This window comes from Amblyomma mixtum, chromosome 3, assembly GCF_055824585.1.
Source record: "Amblyomma mixtum isolate Tamu chromosome 3, ASM5582458v1, whole genome shotgun sequence".
Lineage (NCBI taxonomy): Eukaryota > Metazoa > Arthropoda > Arachnida > Ixodida > Ixodidae > Amblyomma > Amblyomma mixtum.
In genome coordinates, this window is record NC_143014.1 from 7,492,922 (window position 1) to 7,515,547 (window position 22,626).

Here is a 22,626-nt window from a genome sequence, read left to right on the forward strand (position 1 = left end):
TATTTATTTATTTATTTATTTATTTATTTATTTATTTATTTATTTAGCAATACTGTAAGCCTTTGACAGGCCTATACAGGCAGTGGGTTACAAAGGTATTCACAATGTACAACACTTTGTAAAATATACTAACATTAGAACTTGTTATCTGAAACAGAACATCATTCCAACCAAAATCAAACGGTAGAAAAGAGCAGGAAAAAAAGAAAAAAAAGCTTCCGCATTATCGCACTGAGTGAAACAAAGATTCTACCTTGTTGACAAAGCTAGACACAGAATCGTCGTCAACAACATCCCCTGGCAATGAATTCCAAATCTCTACGGACGACGGAAAAAAAGAAAACTTAAAAGTATTGCACCGTGTGACGTATGGCCGGATGTGCTTATCATGATTTTTTCGTTTAGTGTGACGGTGTGGTGGCTGCAGATACTGATCTTTGTTGATGCGCAGCGACCCATGGTACAGCATGAAAAGAAACTTCATGGCGGCAACACGACGCCTGCTCGCAAGTGTGGGAATGCCTGCTTGTGTTCTAAGAGCACTGACACTTTCAAACCGGGAGTACTTCGAGTAGATAAATCGTAGTGCTTTATTTTGCACCCTTTCCAAGGAATCTGTCAGGTACTGTTGATGCGGGTTCCAGACTATGCTACCATATTCCAGAATTGGTCGGACTAGAGTTTTGTAGGCTTTAAGTTTTACTTCAGGAGGAGCCTTGCCTAATTTTCTTCGTAAAAATCCTAGTGTTTTAAACGCTTTTGCACAGGTGTTGTTAATATGTACATCCCATTTCATTGTGCGTGTAAGTGTTACCCCTAAATACTTAACAGTGTCTGTTTGGCTGAGAACGGACCCCCCTAATGTGTAGCTAAACCTTAACAACGATTTTTTATGACTTACACTTAAATACTTAGTTTTTTCTGCGTTTATTTTCATGCCCCACGTTTCGCACCAGAGAGCAATATTATTTAATGACATATTGAGTTTCCATTGATCCTCGACTCCCCGCACGACTGTGTAAATCACACAGTCGTCAGCAAAAAGCCTGATTTTCACCCCATCGACAATACAAGAGCTAACATCATTAATATATATAAGGAATAATAAAGGTCCCAGGACGGATCCCTGCGGTACACCTGAAACTACTTCGAGGTTCTCCGATTCATTATTATTTATAACCACATATTGGGTGCGATTTGACAGATAAGCTTCTATCCATGCTATTACTTCCGAATTAATGCCAAGGAGCTTTAGTTTGTGAATTAATTTACAGTGCACAACACGGTCATAAGCCTTAGAAAAATCAATAAAAATGCTGTCAACTTGTTCTCGGGAACTGATTGCTCTCGTGAAGTCATGCGTTATTTCTAATAATTGCGTGACTGTGGACAGCCCTTTTCGGAAACCGTGTTGGGTCGGATTCAATAAGTTGTTTTCTTCCAAGTAACTCATAATTGCTTTGTTAATAATGTGCTCCATAAGCTTGCAACAACCACTTGTAAGCGATATTGGTCTGTAGTTGTCAACTACTAATTTGTTTCTGTGTTTATGAATGGGTATTATTTTCGCGCGAAGCCAGTCAGCAGGGAGCGTGGCAGTTTTCAGTGACTCGATGAATATAGTATGCAGGAAAGGGGATATCTGCTGCGCATATCGGTTCAAAAACAGATTTGGAATACTATCTGGGCCGGATGATTTTTTCGTGTCAACCTGCAGAAGTAAGTTTAGCACGCCATCCTCAGTTATTATTATCTCGGGCATCAGAGAATCAAAAGTTGTCTCAGCTATGCTTACCGCATTTGTTCGCGTGAAAACTGATTGGAAGTACGTGTTGAAGGAATTGGCTATTTCGTGTTCGTCCTCGACGACTATGCCAGCAATTTCTAATTTTCTGGTGTGGTCTCTTGGTTCCGCCAAATATCGCCAGAATTTCTGCGGCTGTGTTTTCAAGAAATTTGCTAATGTGTCGGTAAAAAATAACCTCCTTGCTGCCCTAATCTCCAACCTCAGTTGACTTGACAGCGCAACCACCTCTTTTCTTTTTCTCTTTCTACGCAATTTTCTTTTCAGGTGAATTGTTGAACGTGTTAACCACGGAGCTTTGCGTTTAATTCTTTTCTGTCTTGTCGGAATTAAGTTGGATTCGCAGTGCGCAATCGCATTCTTTAGTTTTACCCACAGGCTGTTTACGGACACTGGTCCTCGGGATTCTCCGGTTGAAAAATCATCTAGCGCTATTTCAAGGAAGTCTATTACACTCTCATCTTCAGCCCTGCTGTAGTCTTTCACTGCTTTCATCGAAGAACTTTTACGGCGTTTGTTACCCGCGCTGAAGTTACAGCATGTTAATACAAGCATCTTGTGATCAGAGATACCTTCTTCTATTGTTATTACTGGATTTAATGATTCTGACAGGAAGGCAAGATCAAGAATTGCGTGGGAGTTTCCTTGCACCCGAGTAGGTTCTTTAACAATTTGTGTCAATGAGAGACTGAACATTATATCTAGGAGCCGCTCACAGCTACGCACTTCTTTATTTCCAATCGTCATTGTATCCCAATCAATTCCCGAAAGGTTGAAATCCCCACTTATCAACAGTTTAGTCCGCTCGTTGACTTTGCTATGTAAGAAGTCATGCATTTGCGTAAGATAATCTTCAGTCTGCCCAGGACGTCTGTATATGGCACCTATTAATATCGAAGATTCGTTAAATCTTAAATTGCACCAAGTACTTTCATGATTAGCTATTCCGGGGTCTTGGTGGAATGTCAGACTTTGTTTAATGGCAATCGCCACCCCGCCTCCCCGGCCATCACGATCTGAACGAAGTAGCGAGTAGGAGGGAGGGATTATTTCATGATCGTCTATACTGGAATGCAACCATGTTTCTGTGATTATGACCACATCGGGGGAATACAACAGCAAAAGTTCTTCTAATTTGTCACTTTTATTGACAATGCTTCTGGCATTAAAGCTTAAAATTGTAAGTTGTGCTGTAGTATTCTTGTGTCAGTCCTGCTCACTTGTATTGCCGTTGACAGTGTTTTGTTTTCGATTCACTAGAATTCGCTTGTTTTCTGTGTCGTCCCACACATACATATCATCATTAACCTTCAGTTTGTTAAACACTAGGGCTACCTTATCGCCTTTCGAGCGCTCGATTTTAGATGATTCCCACAACTTTCGACGCGTTTCTCAGACACTTGCCGAGAAATCCTCTGATATCGATATTGCACTGTCTTTCAACTTGAAGCAATTGCGCAATACTTCCATCTTTTCGGCAAAATCATAAAATCGCAGGATAACTGGTCGTTCACGACGGGCATTTTTAGAACCAATTCGGTGAATTCGTTGTACAGAACGGACCTCGATGCCCAGAGTGTCTTTAGATGTCTCTTCTATGACTGCTTGTTCCAGTGCTGCTCTGTCTTCTTTAGCGCCTTCCTTTAAACTGAAGATGACCAAGTTATTCCTTCGACTACGATTCTCTAGATCGTCGATTTTCCTGTTTACATGTGTAAATTCTTTTTCCATGTCGCTGACTGCTTTCACGCATTCTTTTACCCTTTCATGGTCTTCCCTCAATGTGGCGAGTGATGCTTCCATTTCGGTCAGCCTACGCTCCACACATTGCAAGCCATTTTGTAAAGTAATTTGTGACGCCCTAATCTCTGACACCATAGCGTGTATCTCATCCAATTTATCCGGACCGGGGTTCTCCTCTACGTCACCGCTGAGCTTCAGCAACAATTTGGCTACACAGAGCATTTCACAGCAACAGCACAACAAGCACTGCGGGCTCGGCAGCACAACAAGACCAACGCAATTGCTCTTTACAGATTTGACATTGGACCATTTGTCACTAACCTGAAGAACGAAGAGCACACAGTTTAGCATTGTGCGTCGATCGGTGCCGCCGAGCCCACTGAGTCGTCCGCTGTGCTGGCTCTTTCTTTTAAAGGCTTCCCACGAAGTCCCGGATGACGCAGGTGTCCCGGATGTCGCACCGAAATCGTGATCCAGCCGGGGGATATCGTCCACGTGCTTCTGCGTTGTCGGCTTTAGTGCCAGCATGATGACCGGGCGGAACATTGCAGCGTGTCCTGTTGAAGTTGGCAAAGTGTATCGGCCCGAGGGTGGTGGAAAGATGCCATCGCCGGGTGAGCCTACCGCCAGGAATACCTGAAGAACGAAGAGCACACAGTTTAGCATTGTGCGCCAATCGGTGCCGCCGAGCCCACTTGGCCACTTGGCCCACTTGGCCCACTTGGCCATTAATGTAGCGCATCACTGACTGCAAGTCCTGATCATCCGCCGTTGCTTTGGCCAGACGGGCCAGTGTTCTAGCGCTTACCAAGGTTGACATGACTGCAACCGCGTGGACTTCCACATCTTCCGTGTCGTCGGAGTAGTCCTTAGTCGCTGTCCTTGGAGCCCTTGATAGCATGTCTGCGAGAAAGAATTTCTTTCCTGGTACATACTGCAGTTCAAAATCATAAGCCATTAGCCTCAAGAAAAAACGTTGAAGCCTGGGTTGAAGATCCGCAGGCGCGCATCGTGTTCTTCCTTAGACGAGCCCCATATTAGAATGTCATCAATGTACACTCTCACACCTTCACAGCCGTCAAATATTTCGCTCAGGAATTCCTGGAAAACTTCCGGGGCTGATGAGATTCCGAACGGGAGTCTCAAAAACCGGTAACGCCTGAACGGAGTACCGAACGTGCATATAGTTGCTGTGGAGTCATCCAAAGGTACCTGATGAAAACCCGCCCTTGCATCGAGGAGCGTGAAGTACTTAGCGCCGGCGAGCTCAGCTTCTATGTCCTCGCGTCTTGGCATCTGATAATGCTCTCGCTGTATGCACTCGTTGATACTTCTAGGGTCCATGCAAACCCGTATTTTTCTGTCTTTCTTCCGCACGATAACCAAAGGGCTCACCCAGTCTGTCGGTTTTTGGACCCTCTCAATGATGCCACTTCGCTGCATGCGCTCCAGCTCCTCCCTGAGAGGTTCCCTCAGCGCCAAGGGCACCCGCCGAGCTGGCTGGACAACTGGCGTCGCATCCTTGCGTAGGACCATTTTATACTGGCGACTCACGCAGCCGGTTCCCTGAAAAAGCTGGCGGAATTCGGTTAGAACGTCCTCACTGCCGCCGGCTGCGGTGCTTCCTTTTACAGCATCCACTGCACGTGACACCAGACCCAGCGACTCGCATGCTAGTAGTCCCAGTATAGCTTGGTTGCCCTTTTTGACGACATAGAAATTGACGTCCTTCGACCGGCCGTTCACGGTCACTGCAGTGGTAGCCTTGCCATACCGAAATGTCGAATGACGCCACCGCTGTATGATCGAAGCATCGAAGAGCTCGGTTTCAAATCTGCTGCCGTCTTGCATCGTCGGTAGATAGAGTAGGGCAGCAAGTTGGCCTGAGATCCCGTGTCCACTTTGAAGTTAACCATCTGGTCAGCTACTTTCGCATGTACTACCCAGTCCGCTCTCGCGTCGATGCTCGAGACTGTTACATCGAGAATGTCTAAGCTGTCTTGCTCCTCGCCAACTTCTCGGAATTGCGGGCCCTTATTGCAGCAAGCTGCGAAATGGTTAACACCTCGGCATATGAAACACGTTTTGCCGAACGCAGGGCATCTGCCGGGTATGGCGTGTAAACGATTGCATCTGGCACATTTCCGAGATTGCTGCTTGTCTAGCATCACGTGCTTATCGGGCTGTGCCCACGGTTCTTTTTGCTGCACCGCGTGCTCTGCTTTGCGAACCTGCCCAGACTGCTTCATGACTAGCGCTACGTGCTTATCGGGCTGCGCCCAGGCATCGTTTTGCAGCGATGCTGCTTCCTCCGCTTTGCAAATCTGCTCAGCCTTGGCAAGTGTCAAGTCTTTTTCTTTGAGGAGCTTTTCACGCAGTCGTGGGCTACTGGTGCCAAACACTATTTGGTCGCGGATTAAAGAATCAGCTATTCCTGAAAAATTGCAGCTTCTTGCTTGTTTTCTGAGGTCCCGCAAGAAATGCTCGAATGACTCCCCTTCGCCTTGCACTCTGGATCGGAATATGTACCGCTCATAGACTTCATTCTGTTGTTCTTGGCAGTACTCCTTGAATTTCTTAACAACGGTAGCATAATCTTGCTTGTTCTCGCCCTCGAGAAAAAGGAAGTTGTTAAAATACCTCCAATGCGTCATCTCCGGCAGTGCTGAGCAGCAGTGTTGTTTTGGCGGCCGTGGTTCGGGGCTCTTTTGGACATTCCGTTGATTCCAGAAAAAGCTCGAATTTCTGCTGGAACAATTCCCAGTTCTTGGCGATATTCCCAGACAACAGCAGTGGTTCAAGAAGCTTCAGCAGTTTCTCCATCGTGTTTCGGTCGCTGCAGTCTTGTGCTCAAACGGCAGGCCCCCCGACGTGAGCTATCCCACTTCTGACACCATGCATCAGTCGAGGTGGCCAGCGAACAAATGCACTTTATTGCTGAACGTACAGTGCTTTTATAGCCGCAAGGGGTGTGGCAACCAAGGCGCATATCTAATCTAGGCGAGCACGATGAATCGCCGCACCAGGCATGGCACGTGCGTCATTCCCGATACAATATTCATTGTTCTTTATCCTAATTAACCCACTCCCCTCTGTAATGCCTTTGGCCCTGAGCGTACAATAAATAAATAAATAAATAAGAAAGAAAGCGGAACGAATTCCCTGTCCAGTACAGAGTTTATCCAAGTCTAGGATGGTATGTGGATCTGTTGCCAGGTCACGCGGTAAAATTTGACGGGGTTGCCATCTGGTCCTGGGTAAGCACAACAATTCATGCGACATTGGTATTCTACACTTCGCCTACGGTATCTGAGCGAATAATGGACTGCGCGTCCTCATCAGACAGGCTCGGAAGAACAGACCCGAACTTCGCTACTCATGATGTGCACTCCGCAACGGTTTCGAACAGCTCTGGGGAGAATAGGTCGAAGAAAAAGTAAGTTCCAGAACACGCGCTGGATGTCGGGAATCGTCTCCCCGTTCTCCTTGAACGCTGACCCAACACGTGTGGACGCCTTCTCCGAGGTTCCCGCATCTCGTGCATGCTAGACGCAACACCTCCGGGTCCGCGATGGGACGCTTGAGTGCCACCGATCGCACCGCGGTTCTGGAGTGCTGGCACAAAAGGCGTGAGCAGCAGTCTCGCTGACACTCAAGGTGAGCCTGTCCTTCAGTCGTTCGTGAGTCCCTTAACTTTACAATCCTGATACGCCGCAAACAGCCCTTCAGGACTGCCGCATCACGTTCCCGCTTGAGACATATCCCGCACGTACACATGCACCTCTCCACTCCTTCAGTGCGTCCCAGTCTCGTGGCCTGAGCCCGGGACGCGCGAGCGACAAGGCGACTGCGTCCGGAACATTGCGTCAGCGATGCAAAAACACTGCAGTGTGCTATTTTGAATAACAAACTAAAAGTTTTAAGCATGAAATCTTAACTATTTCAAAAAGAATGTGATCACGTCATCATTGTGAAATCGTCGGGGCAGCGTAACTTTCAGAGCAGGCAGCATTCTGTTATTTTGGGGGATAAATCACGGGCCGTTGTGAGAACGTATCGTCGAACGAGCAGGAGTACTCGATTGCGATGTGACGCGTTTTTCAGTCTCTTGGGTAGAAACGGTCCATACACGTATCGTTTCCGACGACATTGCTTCAGATGAGCAGACTCGCCTTCGATCTTGCAAAGTTTTGTCGCGAATTTGTTCGCGGCCGTAAGGGTCGTCTAAACCGAGATTCGTGCCGTCTCAGCCCGAATCACAGGCGACCACGATTCCACCTTCGACGACCAAAAGAAACGTTGACGCAACGGATATTGTCTTGAATACGCCGCATTTAATACGGGTAATTTCTCCCGCAAGATATCTGCGTGTTTCGCTGCAAACACATGCCTGTACCGCCGCACGCGATTAGGTAGGCGGCACTGTCGGGAGCGCCAATCGGACCATTCGAACCATCCGCCTCGTCCGCCAGCAGCAAAGTGATCGTACAACACCATTCCGCCCCACGCCCGGGCGGAGGCTGAAAGCTGGCGGCCCGCTCGCTGGCGGATCTGCCCAAAAACGATCGGACAACGGCCTTAAGATCGGCGTCAGCAAGAAGCACCAAGCACTCACGTTTCTCCTGGATGGTTCCAAGAAACCCCTGTCTAGTCGACGATGTTTGCCTCAAGGCGTGCCGAATGGACCGCGAGGCAAGGGCAACGTACTTTGCTGCGTCTCAGTGCGGGATCCAAAGGAACAACGGGACACAAAAGCAACCATGGCGGATGTCAAGGGCCCTCGTTTCGGTGGCTCTCTGGGTACCGAGCATCGCGGCGGGCTGGCGGGGGACTTCTGCAGCCTTCGCGGACGTCCCAGGCTCCCAGGCTGAAGACGTGACGAGGGCGTGTCCACAAGTGCAGGGATGCGAGTTTGTGCGCACGAGTGAAAGTTTCAGGCCACTCCCACCCTGGCGACGGCGTCATCAACCTAGGGAAGTTAGGGAAGAGGCACGCTATAAAATTCGGCGACGAATGCGGTCGAGAACCCACTTCCTGATCTTGACTCATATAAAAAATTGGCAGAGACTTAGCTTGGTTAAGTCCGGTGAGTTGCGAAACCAATAGCCCTGGCTGCGCCTGGTTTGGCTGGTGGTGTGTCTTGGTATTGCTCTTAGTAAAGCTTATGTTTATCAAAGTTTTGCCCATTTGCTTTACATGGCATTATACTCACCACACGAGGGCCCCTACGTGCTGGGAGATTTATGCGTGCCTCGGTCGCCAAAACGAGCGGCTGACGCTAACGGATGATTGTCTAGAAGCTCCGAGCTACGCGGCCAAAGCCGGTGGCTGAGGTTGCGGTATGTTGCGGATAACCGCTGGATGGATGGATGGACGGATAGGAGCGCCTCCTTTGCAACGGGGTGGTGGCAATTGCCACCATGCTCAGCTTTTCTTTCTTTTTTTATTTTTTGTTTTTGTAATTCCTGGTTTCCATTACTTTTTTATTTTCTTTATTTTTTATTCCTTTTTATTATTTTTGTTTTACTTTCTTATTTTTTTATTTAATTTCCTTATTTTTTATTCGCGGCAGCGGCGCGCAGCTGCTGCGCAGCGCGGCGTGGTCCGCTGGGACCGCAGCGACGAGCTGAGTTGGTCCCCAGTTTTCTCTCCGTCTGGCATGACGTCACAACAGAGGTCAAGCTAAAGGTCAAACGTGGATCCGCCGGGACGACGCTGAAGGCTCAAAACCTATCGCAGTACTGCTTTCCCAATAAAATGTAAATAAATTCAGTCTTCTTTCTCCCCCTTCGAACTCCTTCCCTCGGTGGCACTCCTGTCCTGGTGGTGGGAACCGGCGTCGTGCTAACCGTGGTTCCGTCGAGCCGCGACCCGGAACAATCACCTTCAACATTGCTTGGAGTGCGGACACACTCACGATAGGCAACTCGTCGTTTTCCTGCGCTTCCCTAGCAAGCGCCGATCGCCGACACCAACTGTTGCGACGAGCTGGCTGGGCTAGAAGCAAGCTGCCTATCGGACAGCTCCTGCGATAGCTCAGCCGGTGTCGCTAGTGATGACGTAAACGGCGCTTTGAGTGGCCGCTGCTGCTTGGGCTCCTCTGCCGTCGCCAGCTCGCCGTTCGCCATGGCGTTAGCGGCAACGCCAGGCCCCTTGTTGCGTACCTCGGGGTCCTCCCGAACCAATCTCGCCGCGTGTGCAGCAGCGCTTGACTCGTTGGCCGCAGGAAAGCTCGCCTCGTGCGTGCTCCCATGGGTCCTCGCGCCGTGCTCCGGCTCCTTGTTCGCCACTTGTTGCGCCTAGTCCGCTGCGTGCAGCCTGCAGCGGCGTGCTTCCCGCCGCACCTCTGGCAGGCCGCAGTGCAACCCTCGGTAGCATGTCCCAATGCTGCACACCGTTCGCACCTAGGGGTCTTGCACCGCGCCGCCATGCGGCCCACCTAGTTGCAACGAGCGCAGACTCGCTGCGTCCCGCGGTACTCTAGCATGGCCTTGTGGCCCAGAATGAGCATAAAGTTTGATACCGGGTTCCGCACCTCGAGCCGCACTTCCCGCATGCTGGTGAACTTGCCTGAAGGCCACGTGCTGGACGCCGTGCACCTTGCCGAAAGGGGCCAACGCCGCGGCCACACGTCGTCCGGCACGAGCGAGGGTAGCCGGTAAAGGCCGATTCACACGACGGTCCGTTCGCCTGCGGCTCGCACATCACATGTTAATGCGTCAGCACATTGAGAGGCGCGCTCACCAGGCCGCGGGCCGGCAGCGCGCCTCTCAATGTGGTGATGCATGAACACGTATTGCGCGGGCCGCGGGCGACCGGACCGTCGTGTGAATCGGCCTTAAGGGGTAACAAACACAACAGGCGGGCCCACTGGGTCGACAGACACTCGCTGGTTTCCGAAGTTGACGGCTCCGCACGTTGATAACTTGGTGGCGTGTGCCTGGGTTCGCACGCGCACCAAGTACTCGCAACCACCGATGTGCTGGACGTGCAGCATGCCGTCGGCGCCAGTGATTTCCTCGACGGCATCGATGACGACGTCGTGGCCACTTGGAGCGCCCTAGGGTGCTACTAAGTAAAAGCAGTGAGCCTTGGGGGAGCTCAGGGCGACGCTCGGGTGGCCATCGCTGGCTGGTCTCGAGACCCGACGGCGGACGACGGGGGCCCTGAAAAAGCTGGACGACGGTCAGAGTGACGGCTTCTAGAGGTTCCTGGATACTACTCCCGATGCTAGCGTGCCCAGTGACTGCGAAGCCAGCGCGAGGCCTATTTTTAGCTATATTGCACTGTGTCGCACCTGGTGTAGCTGGCGGGCGAAAATCTTGATCCACATGTCCAATCAATGCATGGTGATCATGCGCAGATGCGTTGATGACGATGACGCGACACCGAAATGAAATTAAGTGCCGCGTCAAAAGATGTTCTGACATCCTCCGAATTTCGCGTCATGGACGGTGACAGACGGCGGACGCCAGATTTTTGTAAGTGAACATATCATGTTCTCGCTTTAAAAAAAGGCTGCCGGGGAAAGAAACGCGAGCATGCGCAAAAAATGTGATATCAAACATGCAAAGCCGCTGGTAGCCTGCAAGCGAAACGTGGTGTATAAGATCATGCGATGCTGTGTACATCGGCCAAAGTGGCCGTTGCATCTATACGCGACTGAGTAATCACCGCAGAGCGACAAAAAATGTGCAGGGCTCACCTTGCACGCCATGCGCGGAAACACCGGGAAACATAAAACCTGTGAAACCCAGCAGGCGCGAACATTTGTAACCTTTACACATCAGCATCAGAAGACTCGGCAGAGTATAGACGCCCACCATATTACTAAGACAATTCACTCTGTCAGCGAGCCATACCTTCCACTGACGAGCAAGATATTTCCTCTTTAGACAGTAACAAGTAATCTTTGGTTTTTGTTTTTTTAGTTTATTTGTTGTTATTTGTTGCCAGTAAGCGCTAGTAAGCTTTTGCCTAGTAGGCGCTAGTAACCGCCTTTGTTGCTAGTAACCGCTTGTCGTGTGTGCCTTCCTCCTCTTTCTTGCGCTGTCCTTCGATCAAAATAAACCAATGCCAACATGTCCAACTTTTCGCTCTACCTTATGGATATCTCTAGATCTGCGCAAGGCTTTTTTATTGTCTTGACCATGAAACCTTGGCTGTAAAAGTTGATCGCTATGGAAGCCGAGGCATTGCATTGGATTTTATCAAAGAGTTCAGGCGTCGGTTTGTAAAAATTGATTGTACCCATTCCAAGCAACTTGGTGTAAAACTAGACGTCCTACAGGGATCGATACTAGGCCCGTTACTTTTCCTTTTGTACATGTACGTTACCAAAATAATAAGAACATTCGCAATAGCCATGTTTACAGACGACGCTAGTCTATTTTTTACAGGTAAAGCATTGCACGTCACTGAACGATCGGCGAAGTTTTATTGTAGCGAGAGGTACATTACCCGCAGTCTCGCCGTTCCGCTGTGGGCCTTCGGCGCCACTTGTGCGCATGCGCGAAGAGCCGATTCACGTCACAGCCCCGCAGCTGGTGCGTCGCGCCGCTCGCCACCGACCGAGAGAGAGACTGAGCATGCGCGACACGCAGCTGGCGCGGCAAGGGGAGGAAGAGGGGGCGGTGGAAAAAGCCCACTGTCATGGCGTCCAGAGAGAGCGACGCCGACGCTGTGCGCCGTAGGAGAAACTCGAGTCGTCGCACCCCGGGGCCAAACTGGACGTGACCAGGGATACATACCGTACCTCTCGCTACGTACATCCTGGCATAGCTGAGCTAAGCCGCTGCTGCCATTTTTTAGACGATTTATCCGTGTGGCTTCACTAAAACAAAGTGGAGTTGAAGGCACACAAAAAAGTATAGTGTTTAAGCCAATCAATAGGGATAAAAAAAACAGTAGTTCACTTACAATACCGTATTGTGCGTTTTTATCGTAAAGACTTTCGAAAATTTTCCCGCCTCAACCGCTCGATCGTTTGCGGTGAAACTGCGCACAGAGCTTGCGCAATATGGTAACTTTTGTATCGTAGCAAGTTTTACAACGGTGCTTACTTAGTTGAGCCGTGCATGATGCGAAATCGTAGTTGTCTGCGTTGAGATCGTCGAACCAAAACTCGCAGACGCCGTTTTTTCGCTGAAGGGCGGCAGTGGCGCCATCTGTTTTCAGCAGTGAAAAGCGTCACGACAAAGTGCCGCGGCGATTTTGCAAATAATATCACCTGAAAGGTAAAGCCTCGTTAAATCAGTTGTTCTGATATTTTTTTTTCGCTCAGTTAGCCGAAAAAGCGGCATATTCAAAGGGCACGCGTACAATGTAGGCACGCGCTTCATGCAACGCTCACCTCGGCTACCTCGGCGCCTTGTCGTGACGCTTTTCACTGCTGAAAACAGATGGCGCTACTGCCGCCCTTCAGCGAAAAAACGGCGTCTGCGGGTTTTGGTTCGACGATCTCTACGCAGTCAAGTACGATTTCGCATCATGCACGGCTCAACTAAGTAAGCACCGTTGTAAAACTTGCTACGATACAAAAGTTACCATATTGCGCAAGCTCTGTGCGCAGTTTCACCGCAAACGAGCGAGCGGTTGAGGCGGGAAAATTTTTGAAAGTCTTCACGATAAAAACGCACAATACGGTACAAAGAACAAAACCAAGAAGAAATGAGTGTACAAGGCTTCTTTGGGTATGGCTCAGTGAAGACTTATGTTGGACCCCTCACGTCAGCTACCTCCTCTCCAAGCTAGCGATCTCGGTCGGGTGTCTGAGAAAAATGGCTTCCCTTTTACCTGTACGGTTGGAGCAATAACTCTGTTATTCGCTGTGTTATCCTAAACTACACTATGCTATTCTAGTCTGTGGAAAAACGAGGAGAGGGGACTACATTTGCAGCAAAAACCTGTCCTCCGTATTTTATGGCCTCGGTGCAGACTCTTTCATAACTTTGATATTTCACCGGCGAATAAGGTGGAATAAGGTGGAAGGAATAAGGAATAAGGGAATAAGGTGCAGCAAAAAGAAATCTCCACACTATCTACCTGGCGCATTGTCCCCACATGTGTAGAACTGCAAAAGAGAGGACAGTAATTAAAGGTACGTTAAATAACCTTGCCCCCTATATATAGCCCCTATATAAACAACCCCTATATATAGCCTTCATTGATTACGAGAAAGCATTTGACTCAGTGGAAACCTCAGCTGTCATGCAGGCAGTGCGGAATCAGGGTGTAGAAGAGTGCTATGAGAAAATATTAGAAGATATTTATAACGATTGCACAGCTACAATAGTTCTCCATAAAGTCAGCAATAAAATTCTAATACGGAAAGGTGTCAGGCAGGGAGACACGATCTCGCCAATGCTCTTCACTGCCTGCTTACAGGAGGTATTCCGGGGACTGGAATGGGAACAGTTGGGGATAAGAGTTAATGGAGAATACCTGAGTAATTTGCGATTCGCTGATGACATTGCCTTGCTAAGCCACTCAGGACAAGAACTGCAAAGCATGATCAATCAGTTAGACAGGCAGAGCAGAACGGTGGGGCTAAGAATTAACATGCAGAAAACCAAAGTAATGTTCAGCAGCCTAGCAAGGGAACAGCAGTTCGCCATTGGTAGGGAGGTGCTCGAAGTAGTAAGAGAATATGTCTACTTAGGGCAGGTAGTGACCGCAGATCCGGATCATGAGAGGGAAATAACTAGAAGAATAAGAATGGGGTGGAGCGCATATGGCAGGTTCTCTCAGATCATGAATGGTAGCTTACCAATATCCCTGAAGAGAAAAGTATACAACAGCTGTATCCTACCGGTACTCACCTATGGGGCAGAAACGTGGAGGCTAACAAAGAGGGTTCAGCTTAAGTTAAGAACAACGCAGCGAGCTATGGAAAGGAAACTGATAGGTGTAACGTTAAGAGATCGAAAGCGGGCGGAGTGGTTGAGGGAACAAACGCGGGTTAATGACATCTTAGTTGAAATCAAGAGGAAGAAGTGGGCTTGGGCAGGGCATGTAATGCGAAGGCAAGATAACCGCTGGTCCTTAAGGGTAACGGAGCGGATTCCAAGAGAAAGCAAACGTAGCAGGGGATGGCAGAAAGTTAGGTGGGCGGATGAGATTAAGAAGTTTGCGGGGATACAGTGGCGGCAACTGACAAAGGACAGGGTTAATTGGAGAGACATGGGAGAGACCTTTGCCCTGCAGTGGGTGTAGTCAGGCTGATGATGATGATGAAGAAATAACCTTGCTTCTACAATTTCGATTTTGTTCTCTGCAGAAGCAGTTCAGTTGCATTGATAAATTTATTTTTCTAATAACTGTGCCAGTGCGAACTTAAGGACTGTAGGCCATATATTTTGAGATACATGATCAAACAGTAAAGAAACAAAACTCAGCCGCTCCGGTTCATAGCGCTAGAGTAAACGGGACTATAGTGGACATAATATATGTGCGAATTGCTATTGTGCTCTTCCGTTCTTTGACATTTATTGATATCAGTTCTGATCTAATGCTGCAGGCTTTTCCTTTCGTTACAGTGTCAGAGACCTCCTCAGGTGAATATGCCTTTTGTCTCCGCAACCCACAAGAAGTTCTCTTTTTTTTCTAAATAAACCTGGCTGATTCATTGACTGATTGACTGACCGAATTTGATTTCTTTTTTCTGCTTAAACCCCGTTAGGGTTCTTGTAAATATGAAAAATGAACTTCCAATCCCAAAGAGCCTGAGCCGTGACACGGAGATCCGGGCGGCCAACGGGCGACCAATGGCGGCGCTGACGGTGTTCGCGCACGCTCTCCGCTACTTCCGGGACCAGGCGCTCAGGGAGCTCAGCGAGCAGTCGGCTACCACCATCCTGGCGGACGACGTGCGCTGGGTGGTCACCGTGCCGGCCATCTGGCGGCAGCCCGCCAAGCAGTTCATGCGTGCCGCTGCCTACAAGGTGATTTTGCTCCTCCCGTTCTGTTGGCGACCACTGGCGGAGCTCTGCTTCCAGGAGAGGAGAGGGCACATTACAAGCATCCTTCAGTGTTTGATGACATTCTGCGGCAGTCCCTCGTAAAAAACTTTTCTTGCCGCACCGCTGACTCGGTTCTGGTGGTGCAATTCCCGTTTCAAACAGGGTCAGCGCCAGCCCAGCCACTAGAGGCGCTACTGCTTGCAAGAGCGCATGAAGCCGCCGTTATACGTCGGACAGTATTTTCAACTAAACGTCGCAACTCTCCGTGATTGTATTACGTCAGAATGTGCTGTAACAGTTTTCTAAGGGAATTAGCGCCCTCCATTAGGCAATTGCAGCAAAGACGACGACGACGCTAATGACGTACTGGAGCTGACTTTTGCCGCAAAACTAACTGCTCAACATTTTGTCTCAAAATTGTTGAGGGTGAAATATATAACGAGTCAGGGCGCACCTAACATTCATTAGACGAACGGCAAGGCTGTTTGCTTGTCTCCTGTCATCACTCCGCTTTCTCCGACCGCAACATTTGCAGTAATCAAGCGAAAACGTCATCACAGTCCATAATGAACACTTCCTTTAAAAGGCAAACGGCGCATGATCGCCACGCTAAAGGCTCGGTTACACTGGGCTGATCTCGGACAGCATACCTTTGGACAACGCATTTTCCGTGCTCTTTTTGTCCTTGTCACACTACGCCGGCGCTCCGATAGTCGGCGTATACTTACTGCTGTGTCGGTGGCACACCGCCGAGATCGCAGCAGTCAACGGAGCAGTCGGCATGGTGCAAGAACGAAGGTCAAACTAACGAGAGGCCCTCGCTATCTAAGCTGCTTCACAAAAGTTTCCCGGAAATCACGTGCTGTCGCAAGGACTACATGGGAGTCTTTGGCCGATGGGACAGCCAACAGTGAAGTAGAAGACGCATAAGCGAAATGTTCGCCGGCGGCTTGCGAAGCAGGAACACATGGAGCGTCAAGAGCGGGCGCGCCGCTGATTTCAAACTCCGCCCACAGCCGGTATCACCTTCCCCGTGTCCGAGCGGTGCTTCGCTCGATGTGCTTGGCGGTGGCGCAAGCAAAGACAAAACAGCGATGCTATCCGGTAGGCTGCCTGCTGTGTTCGAGCAGCGACAGCATGTCCGCGCAAGCGCCTAGCACTCGATAACGCCCGCAGGTGCTCCGGGCGACGAACTGCGCTGCTGTCTGGCTGTCGTGGTCGTCGCTAGGCCTGTTTCGCGGCGGAGAAGCCACAGCGGACGAGAGTCGCCTTAGCTGTAATAAAAACTCTTGACATTGCTTTCCTCTCAACAGCATCATCAACACCCCGCAAGGGGTCTTTAAGGAAATTAAAGTGATGTGATCTCACAATAAACTAAAAATGATGGTCAAATTCCCCGACGCCTTCGGCAGCGGAGCTAGCGGACGCCAGGAGAGTGGGCCGCAACGGCGGGCCAGCCACAGCTCAGAGGCGGTTCGGGCAGGTATTGCATTTATTACTTCCACCACCAATTGGCCAAAGATCCTCAGAAATGATGTATTTTTCATATTTCTCTATCCCAGGGTTTAAGATTTACGTCAGAAACAATATTAAGGTTATTTTCATGACGCTCGCACGCAGGCAGGCTCGGTGTACTTCACGTTCGCACCAGAAAAGACGAAACAGTCATGCTATCAGAAGCACTGCCTTCTGTATCCGAGCAACTACAGCATGCCTGCACAAGCGCTGAGCACTCGCCAACGACAAAGCCGAGCATAAGCTTTGTAGAGTGAATGCAAGTGGCCTCAGAATCCATTTTTCTAAAGCTTATGCGGACATTCTCAGCGATGCATCTGCCCCAAAATCAATTTTTCTAGAGCTTATGGGTCCTTACTCAGCGACGCATCTACCCACGATCCATTTTTCTAAAGCTTATGGGACCTTGCTCAGCGACGCATCTACCCCACGATCCATTTTTCTAAAGCTCATGGGGCCATACTCAGTGACGCATCTACCCCAAGATCCATTTTTCTAAAGCTCATGGGCCCATACTCACTGACGCATCTACCCCATGATCCATTTTTCTAAAGCTTATGGATCCTTGCTCAGCGACGCATCTACCCCACGATCCATTTTTCTAAAGCTCATGGGGCCATACTCAGTGACGCATCTACCCCATGATCAATTTTTCTAAAGCTTATGGGTCCTCACTCAGCGACGCCCCACGATCCATTTTTCTAAAGCTTATGGATCCTTGCTCAGCGAAGCATCTACCCCATGATCCATTTTTCTAAAGCTTATGGGGCCATACTCAGTGACGCATCTACCCCACGATCCATTTTTTAAAGCTTATGGGTACTTGCTCAGCGACGCATCTACCCCACGATCCATTTTTCTAAAGCTTATGGATCCTTACTCAGCGACGCATCTACCCCACGATCGATATTTCTAAAGCTCATGGTGCCATACTCAGTGACGCATCGACCCCACGATCCATTTTTCTAAAGCTCATGGGTCCTTATTCAGTGACGCATCTACCCCACGATCCATTTTTCTAAAGCTTATGGATCCTTGCTCAGCGACGCATCTACCCCACGATCCATTTTTCTAAAGCACATGGGGCCATACTCAGTGATGCGTCTACCTCATGATCCATTTTTCTAAAGCTTATGGGTCCTCACTAAGCGACGCACCCACCCCACGATCCATTTTTCTAAAGCTTATGGATCCTTGCTCAGCGAGGCATCTACCCCACGATCCATTTTTATAAAGCTCATGGGACCATACTCAGTGACACATCTACCCCACGATCCATTTTTCCAAAGCCTATGGATCCTTACTCAGCGACGCATCTGCTCCACGATCCATTTTTCTAAAGCTTATTGGACCATACTCAGCGACGCATCTACCCATGATCCATTTTGCTAAACGTTATGAGGGCATACTCAGCGACGGATCTGTCCCACGATCAATTTTTCTAATGCTTCTGGGGTCATACTCAGTGACGCATCTACCCCATGATCCATATTTCTAAAGCTTATGGATCCTCGCTCAGCGACGCATCTACCCCACGATCCATTTTTCTAAAGCTCATGGGGCCATACTCAGTGACGCATCTCCCCCATCTATTTTTCTCAAGCTTACGGGGTCACACTCAGAGATGCCCACCAATGAATGCCCAGGCAGGAATTGGGTCGCCTGACTTCCCGGAGCACCTCATCATTGCGCTGGAGCCGGAGGCGGCATCCGTGTACTGCCGCAAGTTGCGTATGCATCAGCTAGTGCCCGAAGCCCCCGCCAGGGTGCACCGGTTCCGGGAGGCTGCGCCCGAGCTTAACACGGAGCCCGCCGTCGACCAGAGGCCAGGTGGGTCTGCCAGCTGTTGCCTGGAAGTTTCTTTATTTCTCCTTTAGTCTTTTTTATATGGCGCCACGTACAAGCCACTGACCTAAGGCTTGGAGAGATAATTATAATATGTGCCTAAGAGCTGTGGTCCGCAGAGTATGGTTTGAGGGATCACGCTGAGACGTGGTTGAGAGGGACGCTGTTGCCCATACTGAGATGCACTCCTAATACGAGGGCGGCCATGTGAAATATGTAGTATTCCGATGTATTGTGGCAGTTTCATTAATTCAGCTTTAGTTTTTTCCTACTGCGGTACCTCCAACTCATAGACCAAACGCTTGCCGAGACAAATGATGGAATATTTGCCTGCGAGAGGTGGTTCACCGAGCATGCTTAGAGGGATAATGTTTAGACGTGGTTGTGAGGGACGCTGTTATGCTTACTAAGATTTACTGTAGCACGAGGGCGGCCTTGTGATGTGTGCAGTATTCCGAAGTATCCCGCTAGTTTCATTAATTCCGCTTTAATTTTTTTTCTGCTGCGGTATCTACAAGCCACTGACCTAAAGCTTGGAGAGACAACTGTTGGAATATGTGCCTACGAGATGCGGTTCGCAGAGCATGGTTTCAGAGATAATGCTGAGACATGGTTGTGAGGGTTGCTCTTATGATTATTGAGATGCACTCTAACACGAGACGGCCTTGTGATCTGTGTTGTATTCCGAAGTATTCTCGCGGTTTGTTTACATCGGTTCAATTTTTATTACGGCGCTACCTACAAGCCACTGACCTAAGGCTTCGAGAAATAACTGTTGGAATATGTGCCTCCGAGAAGTGGTTCGCAGAGCATGGTTTCAGAGATAATGCTGAGACATGGTTGTGAGGTTTCTCTTATGATTATTGAGATGCACTCTAACACGAGACGGCCTTGCGATCTGTGTTGTATTCCGAAGTATTCTCGCGGTTTGTTTACATCGGTTCAATTTTTATTACGGCGCTACCTACAAGCCACTGACCTAAGGCTTCGAGAAATAACTGTTGGAATATGTGCCTCCGAGAAGTGGTTCGCAGAGCATGGTTTCAGAGATAATGCTGAGACATGGTTGTGAGGGTTGCTCTTATGATTATTGAGATGCACTCTAACACGAGACGGCCTTGCGATCTGTGTTGTATTCCGAAGTATTCTCGCGGTTTGTTTACATCGGTTCAATTTTTATTACGGCGCTACCTACAAGCCAATGACCTAAGGCTTCGAGAATTAACTGTTGGAATATGTGCCTTCGAGAAGTGGTTCGCAGAGCATGGTTTCAGAGATAATGCTGAGACATGGTTGTGAGGGTTGCTCTTATGATTATTGAGATGCACTCTAACACGAGATGGCCTTGTGATCTGTGTCGTATTCAGAAGTATTCTCACGGTTTGTTTACATCGGTTCAATTTTTATTACGGCGCTACCTAGAAGCCACTGACCTAAGCCTTCGAGAGATAACTGTTGGAATATGTGCCTTCGAGAAGTGGTTCGCAGAGCATGGTTTCAGAGATAATGCTGAGACATGGTTGTGAGGTTTCTCTTATGATTATTGAGATGCACTCTAACACGAGACGGCCTTGCGATCTGTGTTGTATTCCGAAGTATTCTCGCGGTTTGTTTACATCGGTTCAATTTTTATTACGGCGCTACCTACAAGCCAATGACCTAAGGCTTCGAGAATTAACTGTTGGAATATGTGCCTTCGAGAAGTGGTTCGCAGAGCATGGTTTCAGAGATAATGCTGAGACATGGTTGTGAGGGTTGCTCTTATGATTATTGAGATGCACTCTAACACGAGATGGCCTTGTGATCTGTGTCGTATTCAGAAGTATTCTCACGGTTTGTTTACATCGGTTCAATTTTTATTACGGCGCTACCTAGAAGCCACTGACCTAAGCCTTCGAGAGATAACTGTTGGAATATGTGCCTTCGAGAAGTGGTTCGCAGAGCATGGTTTCAGAGATAATGCTGAGACATGGTTGTGAGGTTTCTCTTATGATTATTGAGATGCACTCTAACACGAGACGGCCTTGCGATCTGTGTTGTATTCCGAAGTATTCTCGCGGTTTGTTTACATCGGTTCAATTTTTATTACGGCGCTACCTACAAGCCAATGACCTAAGGCTTCGAGAATTAACTGTTGGAATATGTGCCTTCGAGAAGTGGTTCGCAGAGCATGGTTTCAGAGATAATGCTGAGACATGGTTGTGAGGGTTGCTCTTATGATTATTGAGATGCACTCTAACACGAGATGGCCTTGTGATCTGTGTCGTATTCAGAAGTATTCTCACGGTTTGTTTACATCGGTTCAATTTTTATTACGGCGCTACCTAGAAGCCACTGACCTAAGCCTTCGAGAGATAACTGTTGGAATATGTGCCTTCGCGAAGTGGTTCGCTGAACATGGTCTGAGGGAACATGGTTGCGAGGGACGCTTTTATGCTTACTGCGATACACTCTAACACGAGGGCAGCCTTGTGGTCTGTGTAGTTTTGTGAAGTATTCTGGCTGTTTATCTATATCGGTTTAATTTTTTTAGGGCCATACGAACAAGTCAATGACCTAAGGCTTGGAGAGACCACTGATGGAATATGTGCCTACGGGAGGTTGATCGCAGAGCATCGTTTCAGAGATAATGCTGAGATGTTGTTGTGGGGGACGCTGTTATGCTTATTGAGGTGCACTGTAACACGAGCGTGGCCTTGTGGTCTTTGTAGTACTCCGAAATATTCTGGCAGTTTCTTTATATCGTTTTAGTTTTTTTGTATGACGCTGCGCACAAGCCATTCGCCTAAAGCTTGCAGAGACAACTGATGGAATATGTGGCTAGGACAGGTTGATCACAAAGCATCGTTTCAGGGATAATGCTAGATGTGGTTTGAGGGACGCTGCTATGCTTACTGAGGTGCACTGTAACAGGAGGATGGCCTTGTGATCTGTGTAGTTTTGTAAAGTATTCTGGATGTTTATTTATATCGGTTTAGATTTTTTTAGGGCCCTATGTACAAGCCTATGACCTAAGGCTTGGAGAGACAACTGTCGGAATATGTGCCTATGGGAGATTGATCGCAGAGCATCGTTTCAGAGATAATGCTGAGACTTGGTTGTGAGGGACGCTGTTATGCTCACTGATGTGCACTGTAAAAACAGGATGGCCTTGTGATCTGTGTACTTTTGTGAAGTATTCTGGCTGTTTATTTATATCGGTTTAGTTTTTTTAGGGCCCTACGTACAAGGCATTGGCCTAAAGCTTGGCGAGACAACTGGTGGAATATGTGCCTACGACAGGTTCATCACAGAGCATCGTTTCAGGGATAATGCTGAGATGTGGTTGTGAGGGACGCTGTTATGCTTACTGAGGTGCACTGTAACAAAAGGGTGGCCTTGTGATCTGTGTAGTTTTGTGAAGTATTCCCGGCCGCGGCGGTTGAATTTCTTTGGAGGAGAAATTCTAGAGGCCAATGTACTGTGCGATGTCAGTGCACGTTAAAGAACCCCACTGGTCGAAATTTCTGGAGCCCTTCACTACGGCGTCTCTCATAGCCTGAGTCGCTTTGGGACGTTAAACCCCATAAACTAAACTGTAAACTAAACTACGAGAGGTGGTTCGCAGAGATGCTTTAAGGGACAATGCTGAGACGTAATTTTGACGGTCGCTCTTATGCTTATTGCGTTGTACTCTAACAAAAGGGCGGCCATGTAATGTGTAGTATTCCGAAGGATTGTGTGGTTTCTTTATATCGGTTTAGTTTGTTTTTCTACGAC

The 22,626-nt window shown here is 48.6% G+C and overlaps 1 protein-coding gene across 2 annotated transcripts in view; it reads left to right on the top strand.

The window, feature by feature from the left end:
* Positions 1 to 22,626, top strand: part of LOC149349162 (heat shock 70 kDa protein 12A-like) — a 378,995-nt gene that overhangs the window by 255,407 nt on the left and 100,962 nt on the right. For both annotated transcript variants that reach the window (XM_089578106.1, XM_089578107.1), the window contains 2 exons: positions 15,268 to 15,489; positions 18,669 to 18,852. In XM_089578106.1, the coding sequence (XP_089434232.1) occupies positions 15,268 to 15,489; positions 18,669 to 18,852 (406 nt within the window). The remainder of the gene's footprint in view (positions 1 to 15,267; positions 15,490 to 18,668; positions 18,853 to 22,626) is intronic.